Source organism: Lynx canadensis, chromosome B2, assembly GCF_007474595.2.
Source record: "Lynx canadensis isolate LIC74 chromosome B2, mLynCan4.pri.v2, whole genome shotgun sequence".
In the NCBI taxonomy this organism is placed as follows: Eukaryota; Metazoa; Chordata; class Mammalia; order Carnivora; family Felidae; genus Lynx; species Lynx canadensis.
Genome location: NC_044307.1, coordinates 97559931 through 97587277, shown reverse-complemented (window position 1 = coordinate 97587277; position 27347 = coordinate 97559931). Strand labels below are relative to the sequence as shown.

The window sequence follows — 27347 nt, the reverse complement described above, 5'->3', positions numbered from 1 at the left end:
TGGAGCCCGCTTCAGATTCTGTGTCTTCCTCTCTCTCTCTCTCTGCCCCTCCCCCGCTGCCTCTCTGTCTCTCTCTTTCTCAAAATAAATAAATAAATAAATAAATAAATAAATAAATAAATAAACATTTTTAAGAAGTAAAAGAAAAAAATAAAATAAAATGTTAAAACATAATCCGGGCATTACAATAAGGATTATACATTTGTTTTTTAACGCGTGACAAGTAGACCACTGCTCATTCCTGACTCAGATCCTATAAACTGCCTTGCCACCCTTTGCTTTGAATTTGCATTTCAGTCTGCCTCCTAGCATGTGTTCACTCATGCATAGAGCCTGGCCCCTGGGCTGGGGAAGTCACTCCATGGTCCCCAGTTCTCCTTATCCACATCTGTTCCAGCACGCCTCATACCATATCATTTGTTTACTTGTCTGTCTCCTCTATTCAACTGTGAGAGCCTCAGAGGCAGGGACCTCTCCTTATTTATCTTTGTATCCCCAGCCACAGAACAATGCCCAGCACGCTGTGGAGGCTGAATAAATGAGTAAGTGAATAAATGTGCAGCATGAAATTTCCATACAAGCACAGGAAAACTCACACACTCAGGCAGACATTCTTCTCAGCAGAAACCAGTTCTCAGATTTCTGTGCTCCATGGCACTCAGCCCTGAGACAGGTCCTAGCCTCTGAGGACCTAAGTGAGTTGCTGGTTCATTCACTGGTTGCACAGGACATGGACCTCCACCCTTCTCTCCGGCCTTTCACTTCCCCAGCCTACTTTAGTATCCCAGCCCAAGCCAAAGTGGTGGGGGTGACTGTCCCTGACCTGCTAGCAGTAGCTTCTGAAAGGAGCCGAGTGACAGACGGGGTTATTTCAGCCTCAGGACCCAAGGGCAAGATGGAAATAGCCAACTTCCTCCCCATCTCCCCCTAGGAGCAAGCTGGGCATTCCATGTGTGGAGAGCGGGAGGGCCCTGGGTGCTGGGCTGCCTAGGAGTGAGTGAGGCCTATCCCCCCACATCTCCTCCTGTGCACAGCTGGTTTACAGCAACATAGTGATGGCTACCACTTGCTGGAGCCCCTGTACAGCCCTGGAGAATATAGATGATAAGGGCTAACTGTAATAACCACTCCGATACAGGCTTTATTAAGTACATCATCCATGTCCCTATATCCATAAGGACAAAGAAACTGAGGTCCAAATCATCATTACCAACCCCTGACCAAGTATTTAACCAAATATCTAGACCCCAGGGATGTCTAACATCTTGCTGAATTACAATGTCATAAAGGATTACATTTAACTGATATTTATTAAGTGCTAAATGGCTGCATCAGAAATGTAAAGGAAGTGAGCAAAGGGGCTTGAATGACAAGGGGAGTTTCTGCCGGTGGAGTATGGAGTGCTAACTTCAGCTCACCTCTTAAGTTTACTTTTGAGTACCGTAATTTTCTTCTCTTGTCACATTGAATATGAAACTCTGTAAGACATCTAAACTTTTCACCCAACTCTTCCTGCATTTCTATTTAATTCTGGTTGTCTTGATTTAGGCTTCAATAAATACACTGGCTCCATCTGTGGCACAGGGCTTGGGAATATACCTCTTCATAATTAATTCTCTGGGCACCTGCTTTTAATTCAGTCTTTAAGTCAAGTTTAATGCTCTGGAATCTGGGAAGCCAACTTTCATTTCTACTTATTAAGCAACTCGGGATACAGGAAAATGAAAAAGATATCATTGGTACAGGCTTTCTTTGGTGCCAATGGGCCATAAGATTGGGGATTCTTTCTTTTTTAATCAGTATCGTCCTGAATATCAGGTTTGAAGTTCTGTTAGGTTTATAGCGGTGGGGTCTGCTGCCTTCACATTTGATTCACAAAGTCCTCACACTACGATGTACTCTCGTACTCTCAGTGGTGCCACTTGAACCAGAAATAGGAAGTCGTCAAACTAAATCACGGACCTGGGATGCGAGTCTACCTTCTCTCTCTTGCCTTTACCTGATATAGTCTGCATCACCCTTTCCCTGGAGCGTGCCTCATCAGCTGTGTGGTGCGATACAAAGGGGGAAATGTTTTCCCAACCCAGAAACTCATCAACTTGAACCCTGAAGCATGACATCTGAATTCCTTACTGCAAGAGCAGGAGCTGCTCGCAACTGCTATCCACGATCATTAACAACCTGCTTGCATTTCCAGGCTGCCTCTGCGGATTAATATACGCACTATGTATTAAACCATCTGCCACGGAGTTTGACCCAGCCTTTCTCCGTGGTGGCCAACTGCAAAGGTTACCCCTGAGTGTTAAGAGGCAAGGTACACTTTCATTATATTTATCTTTACCAATTCTTTGGTTTTATTATTGGTTCTTCTGTCCCCATCAGTATACCTTTTCAGGCTCTTGTATCCCATATTTGTATAGCCTGGAGTCTAATGAAAATATATTTAATCCTCTATGTCAACTCTTTCAAAGTTCAGCATTAGCCTTTTATAAAAATCAGGTTAAAGAAGGATGAACTACACATTTCCTGTGAATATGGGACAAAGCTTACCGTTTGACATGCCTTTGTCCATTTAAAAAACTATCTGTAACGCAAACGTCTAAAAACGCTATTTTTTTTAGTCTAGGCAAGGAACACAATGGAGACCTTCACACCAGACCAAGTCCCCCTCTCTGGGGATGCTGAGAGGAAGGCTGTATCAGGGAGTATGAGGATTGAAACTTTTTGTCCCCTGTGCTAGCTGACAGCTCAGTGAATGGAATTGCATCTGATGTCAGGTTGCCTCATTATATTCATATATTTGTAGAGCAGGGTTTGTTTTTTTTTGGGGGGGTGGTAAAGGGGACAGGTGGGAGGAGGTAATCCCCTGTGGTTTTTCAAATGAAAGCAACTTAGAAAAAGTAGCAAACTTCCTCTCCTTCCTGTCATCTACTTCCAAACAAGCAATCAGTATATTAAGTGACACTACTCCTAATATAAACCCCTGGGACAGGATGCTATTAATTTATGTGTACCCTGAGGAATATCATCCACTCCTTACCCAGGTTCTTAATCCAAGGCAAGGCTTTATTCCTTGCCTTCAGTTATTTATTTTCCTCGAGGGTCTCTTTGGAGGGAGTCAGCCAAACTCTAAGTGAATTACTTGGATTTCTGAAAATCCAAACAACTTACCTTACTTTTTGCAAGGCTATATTTGGTCATGTTTTTAAGGTTTATATTGAATGCTAACTCAAGGCACAAGTACTGTTTTGTTTTGTTTTGCTTTTTTCTTAGAGGAAGCTTCTCAAATGGGGACCCTGTAAACTTTGCACTGTTGTGTTATTTTCTGGAGCCTGACTTTTCTCCAAATTATGATAATGGCGGCCCACCAATCTAAAATCCCGAGACTTTGGGGGCATCTGAGTGGCTCAGTCGGTTGAGCGTCGGACTGCAGCTCAGGTTATGATTTCTTGGTCCACCCCACATCAGGTTCGCCACTGTCAGCACAGAGCCCACTTTGGATCCTCTGTCCCCCTCTCTCTCTCTGCCCCTCCCCCACTCATGCTCTCTCAAAAATAAACATGAAAAAGATAATAAAATTAAAAAATTAAATCCTGAGGCTTCCTATGTAAGTGCGTGTGTGTGTCCTTGCACGTGTACAGGAACATCCTTGAAGGACTGCATCAGAAGTACTGTGGGGGGGAGGGGGTGGCGCACCCTTAGAAAAGGCTGGAGCCCTTCGTACCAGAATGATTCCCCAGTTTCGGGGCTGCTTACCATTTTTAATAGTACTGGTGGCAACACCATGCTTTACTTCCTTCACATGTTTTGGGCCTTCTGATTTATGGCGCTTAAGCCTTTCAGATTTGCTTCAGCTCATTTTCTTTAGAAAGTCAAGTCACCATTTAAGTTGCACCTAATCCCCATAAAAGCTGCTGAACCTCAAAAACACAGGGCAGGGAAGCCACACCCAACCCTCCACACCCCCCATCTCTGTCTTACACTGCTTTCTAATCTCCATAGAGCACAGCCCCTGATAGCCAGTGGACATAAGCACGCTTTGTGTTTTCACTGTCTTTGGTTGCTTTCTGAGATGTCATCTGTGTGTCCTCTCCATTCCCCACTGGTCTTTAACATGTCTTCCGAGTTGCCAGAGACAGATTTTTCACTTTTCTAAAGGATGCCTTTTTAGTACTAATAAAACTTTCATACTTGTCTGCTTAATCACGCCAGCTTTACTGTCCCCTTTTTACTTTTTTGTTTTTGGCTCAGAGGTATATGAACCATCTGTGCCTCTAAAACAGTTTGCTTAAATAGCCTCCAGGCAGATTTTATGGTTTTTAAGTTTTTTACTTTAACCTTCAGCCTGCTGTTAGCCATTTTCATCACAGTTTTAAAATCAGCCTCTTTTGGAAATGACTGTCACTAAATGTGGTTTTTTAGAAGTTACTGGAACTGGAGAGGGGGCCATTGACTCCAGCTGAACTGAGTCGTGGTTCTCATTCACAGTCATCTGAGGCGGGTGCAGGTATGGTTAGCCTCGGGAAGGGTCACCTCCTCTATTTGGCATCCTGAAGAGTGATGCTGACACCTTTCATTTCAAATACCATGTCCCCATCACCCAGTTAAGACCCAGGAAAATAAAATCTGAACTACTTACCTCCCTATTTATTTATCACCACATTTCTACAGAGTTGTCATCATGATCCTAGGCATTAAATGAGATACAAGGCTGAAACAAAGAATACAAAGAAAGGGAGGAGAATTCTTTCCTTTCCTGCCACGCCATTGTGCCGTGAGAACTGCCCTCTGTCATTGTGCCAGCAGACATGCTGTTCTGTTTCCATTTTATCACAGTTGTCTAGTCTGGGGACCTGAGTGTCAATAAGCATTCTCCTGTCCTGAGATGTATCACCCAAACTTCCTGTCTACCCTTGCATGAATGTTAACATAGCTCTATAGTTCTCTCTATATATAATAAAACCACATCTCTTCCCACACCTAAAGGGAGATGAGGGGAAGGATGTTCCCTTTCTGTGGTTCTTTCCATCAAAAAAATGACTTACCCCTTTATTGTCAATCATCCGATGATATTTGTCAGACACTAATCATTTTCCTCTCTCAAATCAGAGTATTTTCACCCCATCTTTTCTCTGTTGTTATTGTTGCTTTTCTTATACATCTGATAATAAAAACACTTAGGGTCTTACAGTTATTATTTTTATTATTGTCTATTCATTTACAAAATGCTTCAGGAGTTACAAGCTGTCAGTATACTCCCTGAAATAAATTAGGAATACTGTGCTAGCTCTACAGTCCATGAAGCGGAGTGAAAAGTCAGGGAAGGCAGAAGTCAGTAAGCAAGCAACAAATCCCCAAGGGTTGGTAGAATGAATGAATGAATGAACGAATGAATATACAAACAAATGATAAATGGCATTATTGATACAGGGAATATTTGTTTGTTTGTTTTCTTGTTTATAGGTAAAGTTCCATTCCATCAAAAGGATTTGAAGTTAGCAAAGTAGCAAATCAGGGCTAGGATTCAAACTCATGCTGCTGTGCCCTCATCCCAATAAGCTCTTCCCTCCCTGTTTCCCCTCCATATCTCAGCATCTTTCAGATTTCAGTTCAAGCACTACCTCCTCAGGGAAGCTTCCAAATCTCCTGACTAATCAAATCTCCCCTTTAGAGGCTCTCACAGCACTATGCCAACACTATCACAGCATTTGCCACAACGGAAATTTCACATTTGTGTTATTATATAAATCAATGTCTGCCTTCCTCTGAGCCGTAAGCTTCACGAGGGCAGGAACCAGGTTCTTGTTGTCACCTATTAGAACTCCAATGACTAGCACAGTGCCTGCCACATAGTAGCTGCTCAAGAAATATTTAATAAAGAGAAAAATTAGTAACTTGAAAGTTGTAGCCTTCAAGCTCTCTCATCCTCAGCTACCTGACTTTGACAGATTCAACCTCAGACTAAATCACAATTTGTTTGAGTACTCCCCACTCCTTTCTGTTTGCCAGGCACAGTTTTCAGCCACAGAGAAAGCTTAAATATATGGGTGGGCAGGCTAACTCCTGATGAGTAACAGCGGCCTCATGCAGTCTCAGATATCTGCCTTCCCATATCTGGTATGGTCCTTGGCCAGCATCTCCCAGGTAACTCACACTGATGAAACTACTTACTATGCTCTCTGCTGCTCTAACTACACCATTGTTCCTCTTCATAAATAAGCTTATCTTAACAGATAACCACAATCCCTTTCTCTTAGTTCTATGTAATCACACATTCTTTGGAGTCCAAAAAGAATAGAAAAAGTCAGCACTTTGGTCCTAGTACTAAAGCCAACATCCTAATAATCAGGTTTTCCCAGCAGCTGGTCCTAGATTAGAAGTAGTTCGTCTAAGTGTCCTATGATGAATGTTAACTGCATTTTTATCTCTCAGTCCATAGTTGGATTTTGGATACCTTCTTCCACATGATAAGAGTAGATGGGCATGACCTATTCATTGCGTACAGAATGTAACCTCATGACATAACTTCATGAGATCATTTCTCCTTTTCTCTTGTGGACATCTGCTGGCACCTACCATCACCCATCATTCTGACCCATTCCCTCTTTTAACAGCTTCCAGATTTTCATTCTGGTAGCTACCCTTCTCCATGCAGCCTCCCACGGGCTTTAGAGGAAAATGAGACTAACTCTAACATCAGAGAAAAGCCCTGACTGGCTCAAGATAATCCAGAATATCCATTGCTCTGGTCATAGTCTCAGTCCAGGCATGTGCATGTGACCTAAGCATAAACAACGAGTGTGAATTTCAAGATTCTTGCTTGGAATGAATGCTAGGACACAGGCACTCTGTCTTCGACTGGATATGAAAAAGGAAACAATATAGGCCGGATTGCTGCTGGCAGCCATTCCATGACCTCTGGGGAGCTTGCCTCGGAGGATAGCCAACACTCCATATACAAAAGTACAAAGACAGAAAGAAATGAATGATCCTGCACTACAGGATCAACCTATCTGAGGCATCTGATTTGAATTCCACCAGATAAAAGATGTCTTTTATTATCTCAACCAGTTTGAGTTGGGTCTTCTGTTACTTGCATTAAAAATCCTGGTACAGGGGCGCCTGGGTGGCGCAGTCGGTTAAGCGTCCAACTTCAGCCAGGTCACGATCTCGCAGTCTGTGAGTTCGAGCCCCGCGTCAGGCTCTGGGCTGATGGCTCAGAGCCTGGAGCCTGTTTCCGATTCTGTGTCTCCCTCTCTCTCTGCCCCTCCCCCGTTCATGCTCTGTCTCTCTCTGTCCCAAAAATAAATAAACGTTGAAAAAAAAAAATTTAAAAAAAAAAATCCTGGTACATCCTATAAGTATCACCAAATTAGGTCTACTCTTAGAATAAAACACTTCAAAACACTTCCTTTACCCAAAGATGGTCCCTTCAAAGTTACCATCGCCTTTCCTTCACACTACTACTCTTTTTTTTAAGTTTATTTATTTTGAGAGAGACAGAGCCAGCACGCATGGGGGAGGGGCAGCAAGAGAGGGAGAGAGAGAATCCCAAGCAGACTCTGTGCTAGGGGCTCGAACCTATGAAGCCATGATCATGACCTGAGCCGAAACCGAGAGTCAGACGCTTAACCAACTGAACCACCCAGGCCCCCCTTCCTCACACTACTTCTAATGAGGGTGTGGATACCTGTGGATGCCATAGGTCTGTCTCCCAGACCAAGCCTTGGTTTCTACTCTATAGAAAAAAAGTCTCTGTGTCAGAACATTTAACCAACAATATCCATCCTTGATTCATTTCTTCCTACACTTTCAAAAAAAAAAAAAAAAAAGACAGAAAAAAAGAAAGAAAGAAAGCCCTAAACTGGTTCAACACACTTTTTGCTACTGGGAAATGTTTCGTAACTCCTAGTGAATTATTCAGTGAATATGACACTTCTAGTTTTCTGTTGCCAGACACACCCAGCTTCATGGGAATGCTATTGCTTTCCTACTCTCCAAATCCTCTCTACATCCAGAATCTTAAATGTATTACTTCCTTAACAGAGATCCAATCAACAGTGAAGATTAGATCATGTCACACATCCTGCTCAACACCTTCCAACAGCTGCTATCAAACTTAGAATAAAATCCAAACTAGTACCTCTGCGCCCTACATGATCTGGCCCCTAGCCACCTTGACCTTTCAACTCTAGACAATATGGCCTTCTTGCTGCTGTTCAAAAATACCAACCCTGTTCCCTTCCTTTCACTTGCTCCCCCTCCTCTCCAAAACTATCTGCGTCAAGCTCTTCTCGTGACAGCCCTATCACTCCATTCTGTCCCTACCCACACATCACCTCCTCAAGGATGTCTTCTGTAACCACTAGATGTAAAACAGCACCCCGTCACTATCCATCTCCTCACCCTGCTTTTTCTTCATAGCATTTGTCACTCACCACCTGAAATTCTGTTACAGACATACATATTCTTAACTGGTATATTATCTATCTCCCTTAGAGAACAGAATGTAAGTTCCTTTAAGGCAAGGACTTTTCTCTTGTTTAATAATGTATCCACCAAACCCAAAAGAGTGCCTAGCACATTATAGAGACTCAGTATATCTTTTTTTTTTTTTTAAATAAGTTGATGGATTGGGGCGCCTGGGTGGCTCAGTCGGTTGAGCGACCAACTTCGGCTCAGGTCATGATCTCACAGTTTGTGAGCTTGAGACCCACGTTGGGCTCTGTGCTGACAGCCCAGAGCCTGGAGTCTGCTTCTGATTCTGTGTCTCCCTCTCTCTCTGCCCCTCCCCCGCTCATGCTCTGTCCCTCTCTGTCTCAGAAATAAATTTTTAAAAATTAAAATAAAATAAAAATAAATAAAAATAAAATAAGTGGATGAATAAATAACAATTTTTTTTTAATATTGGCTAAAAGCAAACAAAAAAAGCAACACAGAGGCACTTGTCTCCTGCTAGGCAAATCCCTCTTGTCTTTAAGTATTTGCCCACCTTCCCCCCTACCTTTTTTCTTTTTTTAAATTAAAATATACTTGATACACAATATTATATTTCAGGTGTCCAACATAGAGATTCAACATTTATATACATTATGCAATGATCACCATAAGTCTAGTTACCACCTGTCACCATACAAAGTTATTACAATATTATTGATATATTCTCTATGCTATAATTTACATCCCTGTGACTTAATTGTATAACTGGAAGTTTGTACTTCTTAATCCCCTTCACCTATTTTGCCTATCCCTACCCGCCCCCCCCATCCATCACCAGTTTGTTTTCTGTATTTTTTTCTAAGTATAGTTGACACACAATGTTAGTTTTGAGTATTTCTTTTAAGTATAGTTGACACACAATGTTAGCTTGGGTAGCAATTCTACAAGTCTATATTTATACCTTTATCGGACGTACAACACAGGGATTCCACAAGTTTCCACCTTTACGCTCTGCTCACCACGAGTGCAGCTACCATCTCTCACCATACAACACTATTACAATACCATTGACTATATTCCCTATGCTGTACTTCTTATCCAATCTGTAACTGGAAGACTGTATCTCCCACTCCCCTTCACCCATTTTGCCCATCCCTCAACCCCTCTCCCCTCTGGAAACCATCAGTTTGTTCTCTGCATGTATAGGCCTGATTCCACTTTTTGTTTGTTTATTCATTTGTTTTTTAGATTCCACAGATAAATGAAATCATATGGTATTTGTCTTTCTCTGTCTGACTTGTTTCACTCGGCATAATACCCTCTAGGCCCTTCTGTGTTGTCACAAATGTCTATTTGCCCAGCTTTATCTTACCTACACCTGGGTCTCTGTGTCCTTAAGTCCTTTGACAGCAACAATTTAAATTTCTCCAACTTATAAAAAATTTAATCCTACAGATGATCACAGAAAGTATCAGGGCCTTCAAAGATTGGTCTTATAACAAAGAATTAGACGTGCAGTCTTAGAACTGCTCATCCTATTTAAGATAATATTAATTTATTCTATCAAAACAGATTATAAGACAATATATCACTTATTTGGATCCATGTAGAAATCACCACTTGATCCTAGAATGTTTGGCAAATGGCCTGTGAAGCTGGCTGGCAATGGTCACACCTCAAAATTCCTATTACCCGCGGAATCCCCAAAATACACTTAGTGGGGTAGTATCCAGTTCTCATAATGCTAATTAGCTAATCAAGAAAGTAAAACAATAAGAAAGCTTAAATTCGTATGACAAAAAGCAGATGCAAATCTTTGATTTATGTCATAAATTCTACTATCTCTGTGGGAAAAAAATAATCATTTCAAAGTCAAAGCAGTTGTTTTTCTACAATCAAACGTAGTTAAATACTTTTAAATTCATTTGAACATATTTATGAAGGAGTTCTCCTACATGCCTCCAAAGCCCTCTCATAAATCAGTGTAATGTTTCCAAGGCACATTTCGAAGTAAAAAATTCCTATCTACTAACTATATTTTCTTCTATTAGAAGATGAATTAAGCAGAAAATACATTAATGTCTGAATTTATAATAGGAGTGGTTAACCCTTAGCCATAGCAAACTAATGAGGAATATTTTACCATGGAAGGATTAATCAGGGCTCTCCAACGCTATGTAATTTGACATTCTGAGGACTTAATCATGAATGGATTTTATTCCCCTATTTACTTTTCATCATGGGGATACCTTACAAAGACATTACATGTTAGAATAATATAATTCTGGAGCTTAATCTTACTACTTAAAAAAATGTCATTTAAATAATATTCCATAGGTTTTAAAAATAGTCCTTACGGGGGTGCCTGAGTGGCTCAGCCGGTTAAGCGTCCGACTTCAGCTCAGGTCATGATCTCATGGTTTGTGAGTTTGAGCCCCGCATCGGGCTCTCTGCTGACAGCTCGGAGCCTGGAGCCTGCTTCAGATTCTGTGTCTTCCTCTCTCTGCCCTCCCTCCCTTGGTCACACTCTGTCTCTCTCTCCCTCTCTCTCAAAAATAAATAAACATTAAAAAAAAAAATAGTCCTTACAGAAGAAGCACTCTACAATTATATCATCTGAGTTAAATGCAGCTCAAACATTAAGGAAAATATTAATATATAAGCAGTAAGCCTTAGAGCCTGGATCTGGCTAACCCTCTGGTAGCAATGAAACAACAGCACAAATTCTGGGAGGTTGTGATTACTGGACATTGGCTTCCATCCCCAGCCATTGATTATCTCTTTCTTTGTTAAAGACTACAGGAGTTTCATTTAACCAGAGTGTTCAGTAAATTGCAGCAGAGTTCAAGCATCTTTTATGGATTCATTAAACCATTGATCTGCCTTCTTGTGCTTGTAGTGGTGCCCAGCGCTGGCCCATGGCCTGCATTTACGGAGAATGCAATAGATTGACGTTTGTAACCTCCGAAGGCAGTCTGTCAGTAGACATTAGATTCTGCTGTGTGCATGGCCACCCTAAGAGTGGATTGTAACGTAGGGAATTTCCAATTCTCTGCCTGAACTGCTGGGGCAGAAATTAACCGGCCATCTACAACAAGCTTTTCTTTATTCCATTCTAATCTGTGATAGAATGAACAAAGAGCTCAAGGAACAGATAATTACACATGGCTTGCCCAGTTCACACTTTTGCTTATGCGTACAGAAGCTATCCAGAGGTACCAAGACGGGAGAGAAATAAAAATAACAACAGCCTGCATCTCCTGCATATGGCCGTCTTGAGTGTACTAGGTTTTGTGACCAGACTTTGCAAAAGCGTATGAGAAAAATCCTGAATTCAAGGTACTACCTTAACATTTTTTTTTTAACGTTTATTCATTTTTGAGAGACAGAGACAGAGCATGAGCGGCGAAAGGGCAGGGAGAGGGAGACACAGAATCCGAAGCAGGCTCCAGGCTCTGAGCTGTCAGCACAGAGCCCAACGCAGGGCTCAAACTCACGAACTGCAAGATCATGACCTGAGCCAAAGTCAGACGCTCGACTGACCGAGCCACCCAGACGCCCCACGGTTTTTTGTCTTTTTTTTTAAGTAGGCTTTTCACCTAGTGTGGAGTCCAACGCGGGGCCCAAACTCATGACTCTGATCAAGACTGAGATCAAGAGTTGTACACAACCGACTGAGCCACCCAGGTGCCCCAATGGATAGTTAACATTTTTAACAAAGCATCTGAATTAACAGCATAACTACAATCCTAGGAAATGCATAATCATTCTTTCTTGGTTTCTCTGGATAGTGCACTAAGAACTCTTAGAAACTTCTCCCTCCTGTGGTCTTTATTAATAAGGTCTCATGACACCTGCCTTTTAAAATCTGGCACAAAGAGTGCTGGATGTAGCTTACAATGGGAGAAGCATATCAAAATGACCCATTAGATAATTCTTTAAATGCCTGTTCTCTGATAAACCTGAACACAGCTAGCAGCAAGGTGAGAAAGTTGGCAATACAAGTGACTGGATCGATAAGGAGAAAGCATGTCCCAAATAACTAGAACTCTTCCCGATCATTTGTTTCCTGAACTGCCCACTGTCCAACCAGACAGCCGGACTATGAACTCAAAGCACACGCATTCATCACTCTGCAGCCGCAGTCACCAGAACACAATGTAGCTGATGCAATCTGACACTGTGGTTAATGTTAAAAGAGAGCGTGCCTTTGAGATGGATTGGATAATTACCGGTGGTTCAGATGAGAAAAACTTGATTTAAGTGTATAGCTTTAGCTATCACTAGAAGGTTGGCGAGACACTGACTGTGTCTGAAAATCAACATTCAAGCATATGTCAATAGCCCTATGTATTGATCCCTGGGTGATCAGATTCAGATCTATAACGCCCCCCCTTCTTCCTTCTGTTCATTGAAACCAAATGTTGAACAAAGATTGGGGCTTGAAGCTATTTGGAGTTTTAATCATCTCTTCATATTTAGTCTACAATATCTAATGTTATTCAGAAGTTGACATCCATTCTGGATAATAGATCAGAACTATTCCTCTGTTTTCCCCACAACCTCCAAAATGTAGCCCATTAAAAACTAGAAGAGAGTGCTATTCCTTTCAGTAGAAATTCACTTGCCCCATTCTGTTTGTGTTCCAGGTATCCCTTAAACCAGCATTTCTCAAGGGGTGTTCAAGTGTTCTGATAAACATGAAGATCACATGCCTCTCCCCAAGGCTTCTGATGGCTTCCTAGGGCACTGTGTCCCACCCAGCCTGCAGAAGCTCTGCCCTGGACCCGTTTCTGGCTTTCTTCTAAGAGCCCAGGCTTCACTGTACTTTGCTCTACGTCTAACTTGGCTGGACAGAATTCTCCTGCTGGAACCCCAAAGGGCCAACACCTTCCCCCTCCTCCGTTATGCCCTTTTCACAGGTTCTCACTTATAGCAGCTCATCAATATTCCATTCCAAATTTCAAAATACCAGAGAACAAGAAAACAGTTGGGTTTGTTGTTCTTTGCCTAGAGCTTTCTGAGGTACACCCCTGTTTGCCATGACCGAAAGGGGAACTCAGCCACTGGCCTGCAGACCAAAGTCCTACTCTACATGCAGTAGGCGGCCACTCTACGTGCAGGCAGTGGACAACAGGATTGTGGCACAGTTCCAGCAGACACGGCAGAACCAAAGCAATCATTCCAAAGGTTCACTGGCTCCCCTAAAAACAAGGTGAATCTGTAAGAAAAAACCCTGGTCCTCCTTTGGCACATTTACTTGTCGATCAAGAATATTCACAAGCACCTGACAAAAGCACGTCTGTGGCCTGAGCTTCAGGCAGTCAGAGAACATTAATTACAAATAATTTCTTAATGTCCTTCCCCAAACCCTCATGAATGATAGCCATTTTGCAAATTAAATCCTGCCGGTGCTTAAAGGGAACAAAGGAGACAGGTTAATCAGTAGATGATCAGGGCAACTGTTCCACATTTCTTCTGCACTAGTAGGTTCGATACTTAAGTCTGAAACAGAATCTTTTCCAAGATATCTTTATGTTTAATAAAAATACCAATACAGCAGTCTCCCTTATCTATGGTTCACTTTCCATAGTTTCAGTTATTCATAGCACACTGTGGTCTGGAAGCAGATGATCTTCCCGATTTATCGTCAGAAGACCAGTAGGACCCTAATGCTACGTCATTGGGCATTGACAATGCCTACGTCTCACAGCATCACCAGAAGAAAGGTCAGTACAGTAGAGATATTTTGAGAGTGAATCCACATTCACAAAAGTTTTATTACAGTATGTTGTTATAACTGTTCTATTTCATTACTAGTTATTATTGTTAATCTCTTACTGTGTCTAATTTATAAATTAAACTTTACCACAGGTATGTATGTATAGGTAAAAACATAGTATGTATAGGGTTTGGTACTATCCATGGTTTCAATCATCCACTGGGGGTCTGGGAAGGTATTCCTCCTGGGGGTAGGGGGACTACTGTAGTCTAAATAAAATGTAACTTCAAATAATATGATGGTACATGCTAATTAGTGATGGGTTTTCCAAAAGAGATCTCTTCTAAGAAGAGATTGCTGTGAATTCAGAGAAATCATTTGAAAGTGAAGTAAATGCTTTATTATGCAATATTCCCCTCATTAAATGCTTATTATTATCATGATTGTTAGCAATTTAATGACATCATTTGCAAAATGTTGTCTCTGTCTATATAATCTTTTTACTTTTAATGCATCCTTACTATCTCTTATTTACACAGCTTTCTTCCCACTGAGGTCTGTTGGGGAATAGCAACGTTATGATATTGAAGAAGTATTTCCATCTATTCTTGTTTCAAATTATGGAAAAACTAGAACAAGGAGGCAAAACTTTGGTGTTTTTAGCAAATTGTGCCTGTTACTAAAGTATCAATGTCAGGAATCCATAAAGAACACTATAAATTTCGGATCTTAACAAAGAAAGAAAATAACCATTTACACGGCCTGCATTGGCCATTTGTCTTGAGTTTTTATCTCCTGCTTGATTTATCTCCTAATGGACATTAGTTTAGACAGTAACATATTTCCCAAGCAGAAGGAAAAAGACCAAACACGGGCTATTTGAAAATGACTATATTTGTGGTCTTGTTTGTTATTCTCGTTTTTAAAGCGATCATGATTATAAGGCATTACTCCCTTAGGAAAGAATATTTTTAAATGTCCGTTATTGTGCAAAGTAAAACTGGCATTTGCTAGACAAAACCCTTCAGCATCCCTTGCAAAACTACTAAGACACCTCTGCAACTTTCCAACTCCTGGGAGAATCACTAGGCTAGAAATGTTCGCAAGTCCTTCTCTACTCGTGGCCTCAAAAAGGGGCTGGGAAAAGAGCAAGCTCTTAGTTCCCTGAAAAGTCTCTAGTGCATCAAGTAATGAGATTGACATACCATTGTTCAGCCAATGCCCATAGACTACAAAGGTATTTTTCTTACCCACTGTTTCAAAACCTTTTGAGCCAGCAATTGAGACTGTTGGGGATAAGGATTCTACAAAATATAATTATGGATTAACACTATCACTTCTTAGAGCCAACACCCTGGAATGTATAAGCTAGTAGTTAGGCTCCTTAAATGAACACAGCTGTGACTCACAATCCCCTCTTAAACAGAAACATTTCGAAGAAAGCCTACATAAGTGTGGCAATCCAAACAACTCTTCAAATAAAATTTTAAGTTCGGTTTGAAAATATAAACTACGTGCCATAAAGGGTTAACTTGGCTTCAGTCTACCCCTCCTTCCTTTCTAGGGCCAGAGTTTTGTGAGAGACAGATGTGACATTCTTAACCTACTCCATCAAAAAGACGTAGAGACCCAAAGAGAAAGGAAGGGTGGAGGAGCAAATGAAATTTAAAGGGCCAATTTTCAGTGGGCCTTCATTTTGAGAGTTGGGCTATTTTTGTGCTTGTTTTTAGCAGCGAATCAATTCCTGCCTCCATACCCAACCATTTGTGAAGAGGAGAGCAGGGGAGCCACAGGCACAGCTGTCCAATTTACATTCACAAATGCAGGTGCTGCTCAGACACAAAACAGAGGTCAGCTGAATACTGCTCCTAATTAGCTACCTTTTCTACTAGGATTTTTCTTTGTAAAGTTATGCATGCAATTTGGGTTCAACTTAGAGGCCATTTTTAGATCCCAGCATGCTATCCACCAAGAAGCGGGATGTCATTATAAAGCATAATTTACAGCATAGTTAACTTTACATGTTTTTTTAAACCTACATTGTATCTAAGGCAAATTTCTCTTCTACACACATATTATTCACACTGCTTTCCATCCACTTCTGAATATTTAAAATTTAGTGTAGAATTCAGCCAGAAAATCTTCTATGTCAGAATGGGAAGAATTTTGCCATTTTTCTAAGATTAAGAAAGTCCACGATTTTAATAATGAGGACTAAAGACTCTGTTAAATGACACAAGAAAAGAAGTAGCTATTTGCTATTTTCTTCAGTGAGGAACACCCTGGGGCTTATTACAGCAGTTCTTAGAAATGGCAGGATGGAGACTGGTATCGAATACAATCCATTAGGAAACCCAAGCCCTAAATGAAATGACCACAAAATCCTATCAGTTAACAGAAATGCAGCAGCTGTACATGTTTATTGTAATACAATAGGATATTGTTGCAGAGATAACACTCTTAAAATTAAAAAAAAAAAAAAAGGAATCCAGCAAGCAATGTGACCAGTCTATTCCCCTATTTGAAAAATGAGAAGGTATAGGGTGGCAGAGCTTTGGAATATATAAATAAGCACGAAGATCACAGAGAAGACAGGTATTGTATATACACTAATGGGCTGCTGGGATCAGCTGTCAAAGTCACTGGCTAAACTTCAAGCCACTGTGACTCCCAGCTTTTGCAGAATGTTCAAAGACCTACCCCAATAACTCCCTGCAGGAAGTGAAAGGTAATGGTCCCCCTCCCCCTGCTGATTTCACCTGCTGTAAGTATTCCAAATACTAATTCTTATCTCGGCTCCCAGTTATCCATATTTTTAAAACAGTATGCTATGGAAGTTTAAATTCAGTTTGACCTTAAACTTTATAACGATGTAATATTACATGTTATTTTTTAATAATATAAATTTTTATATATGGTATTATATGTACAAATTTGGTATTCTGGGCTATTTTAAAGGCTTACTAAAGCAAAACAGCTTTGCAAAATATAACATGTATCGCCAGAATTGTGACAAATTCATCTTGCTTGATTTTGCTCGCTACAGGCGGTCCATCAAGATCCAGACCCATAATCCTTCAGAATCATAGAAAGACAAAAAATCCTGTTCTCTAGCCATCTTCTGGGATGGAGTGCAAAGTATTTTGTTGTGGTAAGTAGGGCTTTGAAGATGAAAGCACTGGGTCCACTCCTGTGATTGTTACCCCAGTGCTCAGCGCTCAGAACAGGAGCCCCAGGGTCTCAGAGATCATTTTAATCCTCCTATATTAAAACAAAACGTGTCTCATGCAAGGCTCTAGCCACCCTCCTCTGGAGTCTCACTGGCCCCTCCCAAGGGAAAATGAACTCGACTGTTGACTGTCCCAAAAGAATTCCAAACAATTTCCTTACTTGCCTCCCTGTTCCAGTGAAGATTATGAGCCTAATTCTTAGAGACTGCTACTAAAATTCCACCCCGCTGAATCCTGCAGCCTAATTCTTTCAGCATTATGTTTTTTGGCAGAATGATGTGACCCAAATTTGCAGGAGATAATTTGCTGCAACGGTGCTTCTTGCAATGCAGTGAACCCAAGATTAGCATTTCAGGATTGCAAATATCAGACTTAAAAAAAATAATAATTGTTTGCTTCAAGAAAAGACAGATCGTGATCTTGTATTATGGAAATGGAAATGCTTAGAAAAAAGTGGACAATTTTATGAATTAAGGTAGCTTTACAGATCAATGAAAAATAATCAAGAACTAGCAATTGACTTCAGTAATTGGTGGCAAAATGCTACAGCGGTTCTTTAAAGATTAAGAAACTAGCTGTGTGTGTATGTGTGTGTGAGATTGTAAAAACATGCATTCCGCTTCTCATCAATGGTGGCTAATACTATTCTTTAAGGATATTTTCAGATCTAAGATGTCTTAAAACAAAACAAAAACCGGTAACTATGGCTGTTCCTGTGTTCACCCACCACGCTGCTCAGAAATGCTTGGCTGTGTGAGCAATGCTGGTTCAGGTATTCACTATTTCACTTTTCTCAATATCAATCAACTTGAATATAAGGTGTCAAGAGAGACCTGACGTTTTTCTTGATTAGAATTTGCAAATCAGGTTTTAGAAAGAGCCAGAGCAATATTACCATTGGGTACAAATATTAAACTGTGTGGACTAAAGCTTTCTGGCCACACTTCTGTGGCTAGTTTCTCAGCCTTTATAAGGAATCGCTACCACTTATCTTTCATGGACTCTAGTCTATAGACTCTACTGCTGGAGAGACACTGTCACTTAGGATGGCAGCTGTGATCACCGTGTCCCTCCTCATCAGATTCTCAGTCACCCTCTCAGAATTCAAACATCAAAGCAGAGGAACTGAAGAACAGGTTACACGTTGGAAGGGGGTTGATTCCTTATTCCAAAAGGTTAAGTATGGCAGAAAAGGAGAACAGACAAAACAGAAAAAATAAAAGAAAAATGTGCACAGTGTTTTCAGCTATTAGCTAAGAGGCACATGCGCACGTGGGCTGGCGAGGCCTGCAGAGCCGCCTCTCTCTACGTGCTCTTACCTTATTTCTCTTGAAGTAGGCTCGTCGGCAGGCCGCAAAGCACTTCTCGCTGCAGAAGCTTTTCACCTCACTTCCCATACTCAGGGAATAGCGCTTGATTCCCACTTTCTGGCACCAGGCACACATTATTTGTACATTTGACACATCATCTTCTATAATAAAAGTATAAGAAAAATGTTCATATCAGAAGCAAACATCCCTTCAAACTTAGACACACCCTCAACCTGACAGAGCTACTTGAAGTCTAATTTTAACTTCTACGCCTCACCACGCTCTGACCTCAAAGGTAGGATAGCCAGCTCTTGATAGGAGGACTCAGTGCTTGCTTTTTTTTTTGGGGGGGGGGGGGTTGGCTCCTAAGTTTCCAAAAGACACCATTTAATCATTTACTTAACATCCAGAGCACAGAGCATGAATGCACAGCAAGGAGGGTTCCTAGGACGTCTTAGCCTGCTAAAAATGCATGTTCTACCTGGTTAAAGCAGGCTCAGTACTAATGAAGCTTGTAAAATGACCCCTTTCTTCAAAGGTACTGCTGAAAGCCTACAGGATCCACACTAGGTGGGACAGCCAGTGCTAACCTACAGATATGAGGCCCCAGTGTGAACCTTGAGAGTCAGGAACCAGGCTCAATCTTGGCATGTTCCTTATTACTGTTACATGATATAGGGTGTTATTTACCCTTGCAATATAATGATTCCCAAGTGATGTGGCTAGTCAAAAAAGGAAGGAGGTGAGTGGCCAGATTCTGCTGATGAAAAGACACTAGCCTGGCTCACTCAGCAGTCTCCTACGACAAAACCTTCCTGCATGGGTGTCCTCAGGGAGGCACAGGCCTGATTTAAATTCTTTCCACGTGATGTAGCTTGTGTCCTGGGAAGAAGGGATGGTAATGGAGGAGTCAGCCATGAGACCTGAGGTCACACAGCCACAAAGATGATTCTCAGCTAGACTGGTGGTCCTTGCAGCTCCTGTGGGCCCTGCCACCCGTGTCATAGAGATGCTCAGAATGATGGTAAGTGGTATGCAAATATTTTCAACAATTAAAATACTGTGTATCTTTTCCTTTGTGAGAGAAGAAAACAAATTTAACTAGCAAGACAAGCCCATGCTATCACCAATATGACTGCTCAAAACAAAGACAGGCTTTTTAAAAAGTGAGTCAGTTAATAAAATGCATTGAGTAAATCATAATGCAGGTGATAAGAGTTACAACAAAAACGTGATGGTGATATTCAAATGACTGAAGTCTGAGAAATACTGGCCTGTTTGGGGGGAATAAAAGGAGACTTTAATTAGTAGTCTAAGAAATATTTTTGGGGCGCCTGGGTGGCTCAGTGGGTTGAGCGTCCGACTTTGGCTCAGGTCATAATCTCATGGTTCATGCGTTCGAGCTCTGTGTCAGACTCTGTGCTGACAGCTCAGAGCCTGGAGCCTGCTTTGGAGTCTGTGTCTCCCTCTCTCTGTCCCTCCCCTGCTCACGCTCTTTCTCCCAAAAATAAATATTAAAAATAATAATAAGAAAAAAAAAGAAGTCTAAGAAATATTTTCTTGCTGCCTCCTAGGGGGGCTTTTGCTATATCTTGAGTTTTCTGGTCCTCCCCATTGACAATGTGTGTACATATGACTGACTGCCACTATTAGCCACATTTTTTCTTCCTTTACAGATTTTTTTTTTTTTTTTTTTTTTTTTTTTACTATTCCAGACTCATGCTCCCGACATGAATGGTAATCACAAAATCCCCAACAAGCTCTGGTATAGGGTTGTCTGATTTCTGAATAAAATCCCCCAAAGACTAATTGCTAAGCAAGGCCTGGTCCATGAGTTGTTGACATATTCATGGTTCATAGAGTCTGTCATGCAATCATTCCATTTCCAGGGAAAAGATTTGGTTTGAGGCAGTGTGGTCATCAGCCTGCAAAATTAGAAGCAAACTAATTTGTAGTGCAGTGATACGGCTCTTTTCCCCCTGAGTATCATCACTCAGAACTATGCGCAGCATTTTATTTACCTTAATGGAATAAATATTGTCATTTTAATGACCACTTTTTTTCCCACAAATTACAGAACGTGATCTATTGTTAGTTATCAAATAAGACAGTGTAAAAATGACCTTTGATATGAGCCAAACATTTTTGATAACATAACTTTCTTTAAATGGAGACATAACATGAATTCAAATGTCATACAATTACTGCATTTAACAATTTGTTCTATTCAAGAAAGCTTTGTTTACATTTTATATGGTTTCTAATATGGTATCTGTTTACATATAGACATTTTACATGAAATGTCTATAGACATGAAATGTCATAGACACAAAAACTGAACTGAACAATTTATCTCAGAGTATGAAGGAGATTTTTTTTAATTAGATTAGAAATAGTACATTTTAAAAACAATTATCTGTCATTACTAAACTAAGTTGAACTGCGAGTTTCTATTCTTCTTGATTAGCTGCTTTAAAATCTTAAAGTCTAAAAAAGAAGATGATATAGCAGAACTCTCCCAAGTGATCCATTGGCAGTAAGTTTGATTCTGGTGAAATCTGTAAGGAAAAAAGCATTTTATGGGGGAAATTATTTGGCCTCAGAGTTCAAAAAGGAGACCCCACTTCCCAAGGACCTGTTTTAGAACAACCATCAGCTTCCCCTTGAGGTTCCTTCCTTTAAACAGTCTGGTTTGGGAAACAAAACCTAAAATTTTTCCTCCTAGATCTTTAATGGATATGAATAAAATAAAATAGCCCACTATAATGGACTAAAACTGAGATGAAAAACGGTAGAGAGCAAAGCGGTAACAAGGTGGGCAAAGGGCCTCCACGAGCTGGGGTGCAACAAGGTGGCTGGGGAAAGGGCAGCTCACAGTCTCTCTGGGGCTTCCTTCCACCCCCTCCATCCCAGCCAGGCAGCCCCACTCGTCAATTTTCTAAGAGGAGGCACGGACACTTTCTTACACTAGACCTAACACATAAACAAAAAGTCGAATGTTAAGGGAGATGATTTTTATAAATCATTTATACTACAAAGTAACAATATGGGAAGATAAGACAAAAGAAATTGTGCACTTTTGTTTTCTATGTGGCAGTTGGAAAACTCTTAGAATGGTGGCTAGCATCTGTCTTGTTAAATAATTCAGTATTCCCATCCGCTTCTCATAAAATTCCATTTCATAGAGGCAAACAATTGGAAAAATTCCATTGGATTTCTCCTTTTCTGTCATCAAACTGCTACCAATACAAGTGCTCCAAAGATGAGACAACATTTTCAGAGATCTCAGGTACTCTGGTCTTATAAAAGCCATCTTTATTAACATCATATTTAAGAAACTAAGAACTGTAATTATCTAAGTTAATTTTTCAGCTAAAACATAGCTCAAAAGTCTGCCCCTAGACGGTGCCCCATCCTAAATTTGTATGACTGCACCTCTAGAAAACAGGGCTTTTCTTAAGTGCTTAAAACCAAAGGGATATGTTCATTTCAACAACCACATTTTAAAAATCTGAAACCTGGTAATTATGTGCAAGCTTTACACTGGCAAAATAGAAGGCATTTTAGCATTTTAGCTTTTCTAATTTGATCTGCTACCAAAAAAAATTTTTTTTAATATTTCTTCAAACTAGGGAGAACCTGACTTCCTATCTTATATTTAGGCTAACGTCTGTGCCATTAGAGACTTGAGATTACCTCAAAGAAGACTGGCATAACAGATCTTTCCTTATAGCCATTAGCCTGTGTACTTTTCGTAATGAACAATGCAACAACAAATGCAAAATATTTATAGCATTAAGTCACATTCCCGAGGCGAACAGTTTGTATAACATGATAAAATTTTCATATGATAATATCATATAAATATGCATCAGTCAAAATATGCATGCTTCTATTAATCATGAAAAGTTTGTACCACCTCTTTAGGATTTAATTAAGCAAAATGTTTAGGGCATTTTATTTCCAATCTAATGTTCAAAGAGCTATAGAACATTATTCCATTTTACATTCCAGAAGGAGAAGTTCAGATTAATTACTCTAACATGAAATCAAAATTGTATTTATTTATCATAGTGCAGAGAAGTATGAGATCAAGCATTTCTGGAATGCCTTGCTGAAGTTGTTTGAGAAACTGCCTTATCTGGTGACTTTCAAAAATAAGGATGGCCATTGGTCAGTGGCATTCTAGGGGCACTTGAATTGGCTCTGAACATGCATACCTGCTTACCTGACCAGAACACAAAGAAAGTCAGGAAGGCCTTATGCTGGACCCCAAGTGATTAACCTGTAGATTTACTACCCCTTGTAACTTTCACGGGAGTCTAAGATTGAAGGAAAAATCAAGTATTTCCTGGTGATGTTTCTCTCCTCTAACAGTTCCTGGAATGGACACATCCAGATAATCATTTCAATATTTGAATTATATTTGGGACAGGTTGCAAGGCAGTCTGATGTGACTCCTGAGTATTCTCTACAACTCGAAAGGAAAGTATGGCACAGTTGGCCCTCTGTCAATCTGTTTGTCAGAGTAGCTATACAAAGAACACATATAGGGGTGCCTGGGTGGCTCAGCCGGTTAAGCGTCTGACTCTTGGTTTTGGCTCAGGTCATGATCTCATGGGTTCGTGTATTCGAGCCCTATGTCGGGTTCTGTGCTGACAGCTCAGAGCCTGGAGCCTGCTTCAGATTCTGTCTCCTTCTCTCTCTGCCCCTCCCCCACTCATGCTGTCTCTGTCTCTCTCAAAAATAAACTTAAATTAAAAAAAAAAAAAGAACACAGATAAAGACATGGCCTGCAAGGCAGGCAGGCAAGAAACTAGGGTTCAAGTTTGCTTTCTTTGCAGCCCTTCTTGGAACAATTCAACTGCAAAAACTTTGAGGCAGTCCAGTTTAAAAGCTTCTACAGAGTCCTATAGAAGCTTCTGTACAATTCTTTGGATTGTAGAAGTGAACATACAAGGAGACCCAGAAAAATCTAGGAATCATGGCTAGCCATTATTCAGCATTTAATGGTAGCAGGCACAGTACAAAATTCTTCAAATTCGTCATTTAAACTTAGTCACAACCACTGCTCCCTCAGCAAATACGAACATGATCCCCACTGTACAGATGAGGAAAATGAGGTTTAGAAGGTAAGTAATTTGTTCCAAGTCACAGAGCCAGTATACACCGAAGCCTAGATGAAGACCAGACTGTCTGACTCCAGAGCCCAAGCTCTTGACTACTACGTTTTCAAGACCACAGCCTTTCTAAGTGTTGAGATTACACGCCATCCACACAGACTTCCCTCTGCAAAAAGGACTAAGCGCTGTCACAGATTCTGCTACATACACAGTACCCTGCTTCATGACACATTCATACACAAAGAAAATGAAATCAAAAAGGTCAAAATGCCTTTGAGCAGACAGCTGAAGTGTTAATCAATATTTGTTGATTGATTGAAAAAAATAAAGGCTCACAAGGCAAGCCTTTATTTCTTTATGACTATGAGACTTGGATTTGCTGCAAACATTGTCTCTGCACTTTCACCAGCAAGTGCCACTTAAACAAGGAGACAGGGCCAATACTGGATCTGAGGAAGCAGTCATTCCACCCACAGGCAAACAATACTCCTAGCTCTCTCTTTAGAAAGGAGGGAAATCACAGCAAGACATGGAAAAGATTGACTTTCCATGTGGGTGAAGCAGGAACCACTTACATCTGTAATTGCAAAGATGCCAAGAAGAATATCCTAGCTTCAAAAATTATGACACAACTGCTCACTAAAATTAAATTCTACCATTAGAGGGTAATATATTTGGCTATATATTTTATATATCCCATTAAAACACAAATTCCCTAAAAGCAATAAAATTCAGTATATATTTGTCAATAATGACTTATGCATTAAAATGAATGATTCTTTAAAAAAAATGAGTGATTCTTTCTGAAGAACAAGTTTTCACAGAGAGTGGAGAGAAGGGCTAAGGACAAGATTCCAGTGAGAGAGGTGGAGGGCAGAAATAGGAGACGCTATGGTATAAGAAGCCTCTGGTCATTCCCTACTTTGCTAAAGTCTAGCCCTGGGCATATAGGTAGAGTAAGCTGAGGGCAGCAAAAGCAAAGAGTGGACAAAAACAAACCATACTGTCTAATCACAGTGTAGCAACCATCTTCAGAGTGCCCTTTAGGTGTGAACTAAAACAGTAGAAGTTGAAGGAGGTGGGAGGAAGAGCACACAGCCAGGGATCTCTGGAAAAGAAAAGCAAGAGGCAGATCCACTTATCACAGTCTTGAGGGGGTGACTTTTGTTTCGAGCGAATGAGTGACAGATTACACTGCTTTGCAAACCTAAGTCACTATTATTGGAAACACAGTATGGTAGAGTGCCAGGAGTAGAGATAGGACATTGGTGAAAATATTAATACGGCCCCTTCCAGCTGTGTGACGTGGGCCAGTCACTCAAGGCCTAGTCGTGCCCACCCTAACTATGAGGTGTGGTGAGGACAAAATTATAGAAAGTAGGCACATCCTACATGGAAACGAGCCTTCCTTAGAATTACTGACAATCAGAGGCATACGGAAAGGGAGGTGTCTGCTATATGCACCTTGGAGAGGTCCGGATGACCAGGCTCCAGCTTCTTTAATCACATCCCCTCCCACGGATGACATCTGCAGAACCACTATCTTTGAATACAAAGCACAACCGAGTTAATTGGTTAAATTTCACTAACTCAGACTATTTAAGAAGAAAGCCATTACATTTAATAAAAGCTTCACTTACAGTTATTCTCTTTAAAAATTACTTAACTTGAATTAATAGTGACAAGGTGTTGCCAAATATATCACTGTACTGCCAGATATTCTGTAATTAATAGATGGGAATTCTTTGTAATTATTACATCAGCTATCTACACATGGGTGGATCTTCCTAAGTGCCTAAGAAGTTTGCGCTTTTAAAAAGTATCATAGTAACAACTGAAAATTCCTGCCACCTTGGTAACTGAACTATCAAAAGTTGCAAAATAATAGAGACTGAGTTAGTAAAATTTTATTGCACTTATTCCTCATTAAAAGGATAGACACAATAAAATGATAGAGTTTCCATACAACTATGATTCTTCATGGTTCCTAAAATTATCCCTGTTTTTTTATGTTTATTTATTTCTGAGACAGACACACAGCATGAGTGGGGGAGGGGCAGAGAGACAGGGAGACACAGACTCCGAAGCAGGTTCCAGGCTCTGAGCTGTCAGCACAGAGCCCAACGCGGGGCTCAAACTCACAAACCGTGAGATCATGACCTGAGCTGAAGTCGGACGCTCAACCGACTGAGCCACCCAGGCACCCCTAAAATTATTCCTATTTTTTTCTTTTGGAGATAAAATCATTTGAAGTAATTTCAAGAGGGGCATCTGGGTGGCTCAGTCGGTTAATTGTCTGGCTTTGGCTCAGGTCATGATCTCACGGTTCGTGGGTTCGAGCGCCGCATCGGGCTCCGTGCTGACAGTTCAGAGCCTGGAGCCTGCTTCGGATTCTGTGTCTCCCTCTCTCTCTGCCCCTCCCCCAAATGAGCTTTGTTTCTCTCTCTCTCTCTCTCTCTCTCTCTCTCTCTCTCTCTCTCAAAAATAAACATTTAAAAAAATTGAAGTGATTTCAAGAATTTATTTATTTATTTATTTATTTATTTATTGGATGAAGTGATTTCAAGAATTTAAATAGTCCATGTCCCTCTAAATAGAGAAGGACTTAACCCCAAAATAAAATCGAAATTTCTATACAAAAACTAAAATTTGCTTCCAGTAAGTAAAAGGAATGAACATGTATTACACAAAATGACAGAAAAATTACAGAATTTAAATTAATTTTTAATTTTCTAATGGAACTTTTCTAGCCAAGTTTTAATTTTTACATGTACATATGATACATATATATGCACACATATGTGCGTGAGTGTATTTCTAAAAGATGTGACTCCAGAATGAATTAAACATCTGCATCCAAGCCCCTGCACTAGGTAACTGGTCAAGAATGCTCAGTTGAATAAGACATGGCCCTGCTTCCAAGAACAGAAAGAAAAGTGTGTGATGGGGAGGAGAACTGAAGTTGCCCCATTAACCAAGATTGTAAGAAGAGAAAGCACATTAGGGGCTCTTGGGTGGCTCAGTCAATTAGGCATCAGACTCTGGTTTCAGCTCAGGTCATGGTCTCACAGTTCGTGAGTTCAAGCCCCATGATGGGCACTGACGGTGCGGGGCCTACTCTTTCTCCCTCCCTCTCTGCCCTTCCCCTGCTCTCTCCCAAAATAAATACATAAACTTAAAAAAAAAAAAAAAACAGATTAGATTGGTGCCAGTGGGGCCTGAACAAGGAATCCCTTAAAGGATGTTTGACAAGGGTAAGGAATGGGGGCTCATCCTTATTCCACAGCTAATAAGGAGCCCCTGAATGTTTCTTAGTAGAATATGACAGCATCAGAGACGTGCTGAACAATGTTATTCCAGCAGGGCAGATCAGAATTCAGAAAAACTGGAATCTCATTTCATATCTAGGAGCCTCAGTAAGCAACCAGAGAGCAGGCTCCTTGTCTCTTGCCTGTGCGTGTTCAGCGCCTAGCACATAGCAGTGCTTAAACTATAAATAAATGGATGGATGGATGGATGGATG

The 27347-nt window shown here is 40.6% G+C and overlaps 1 protein-coding gene across 1 annotated transcript in view; it reads right to left on the bottom strand.

The window, feature by feature from the left end:
- The window catches only part of LOC115514248 (sine oculis binding protein homolog), a 163756-nt gene that overhangs the window by 102540 nt on the left and 33869 nt on the right, over positions 1-27347 (bottom strand). Inside the window, exon 4 of the mRNA XM_030316064.1 lies at positions 18711-18862. Coding sequence (XP_030171924.1) covers positions 18711-18862 — 152 coding nt within the window. The remainder of the gene's footprint in view (positions 1-18710; positions 18863-27347) is intronic.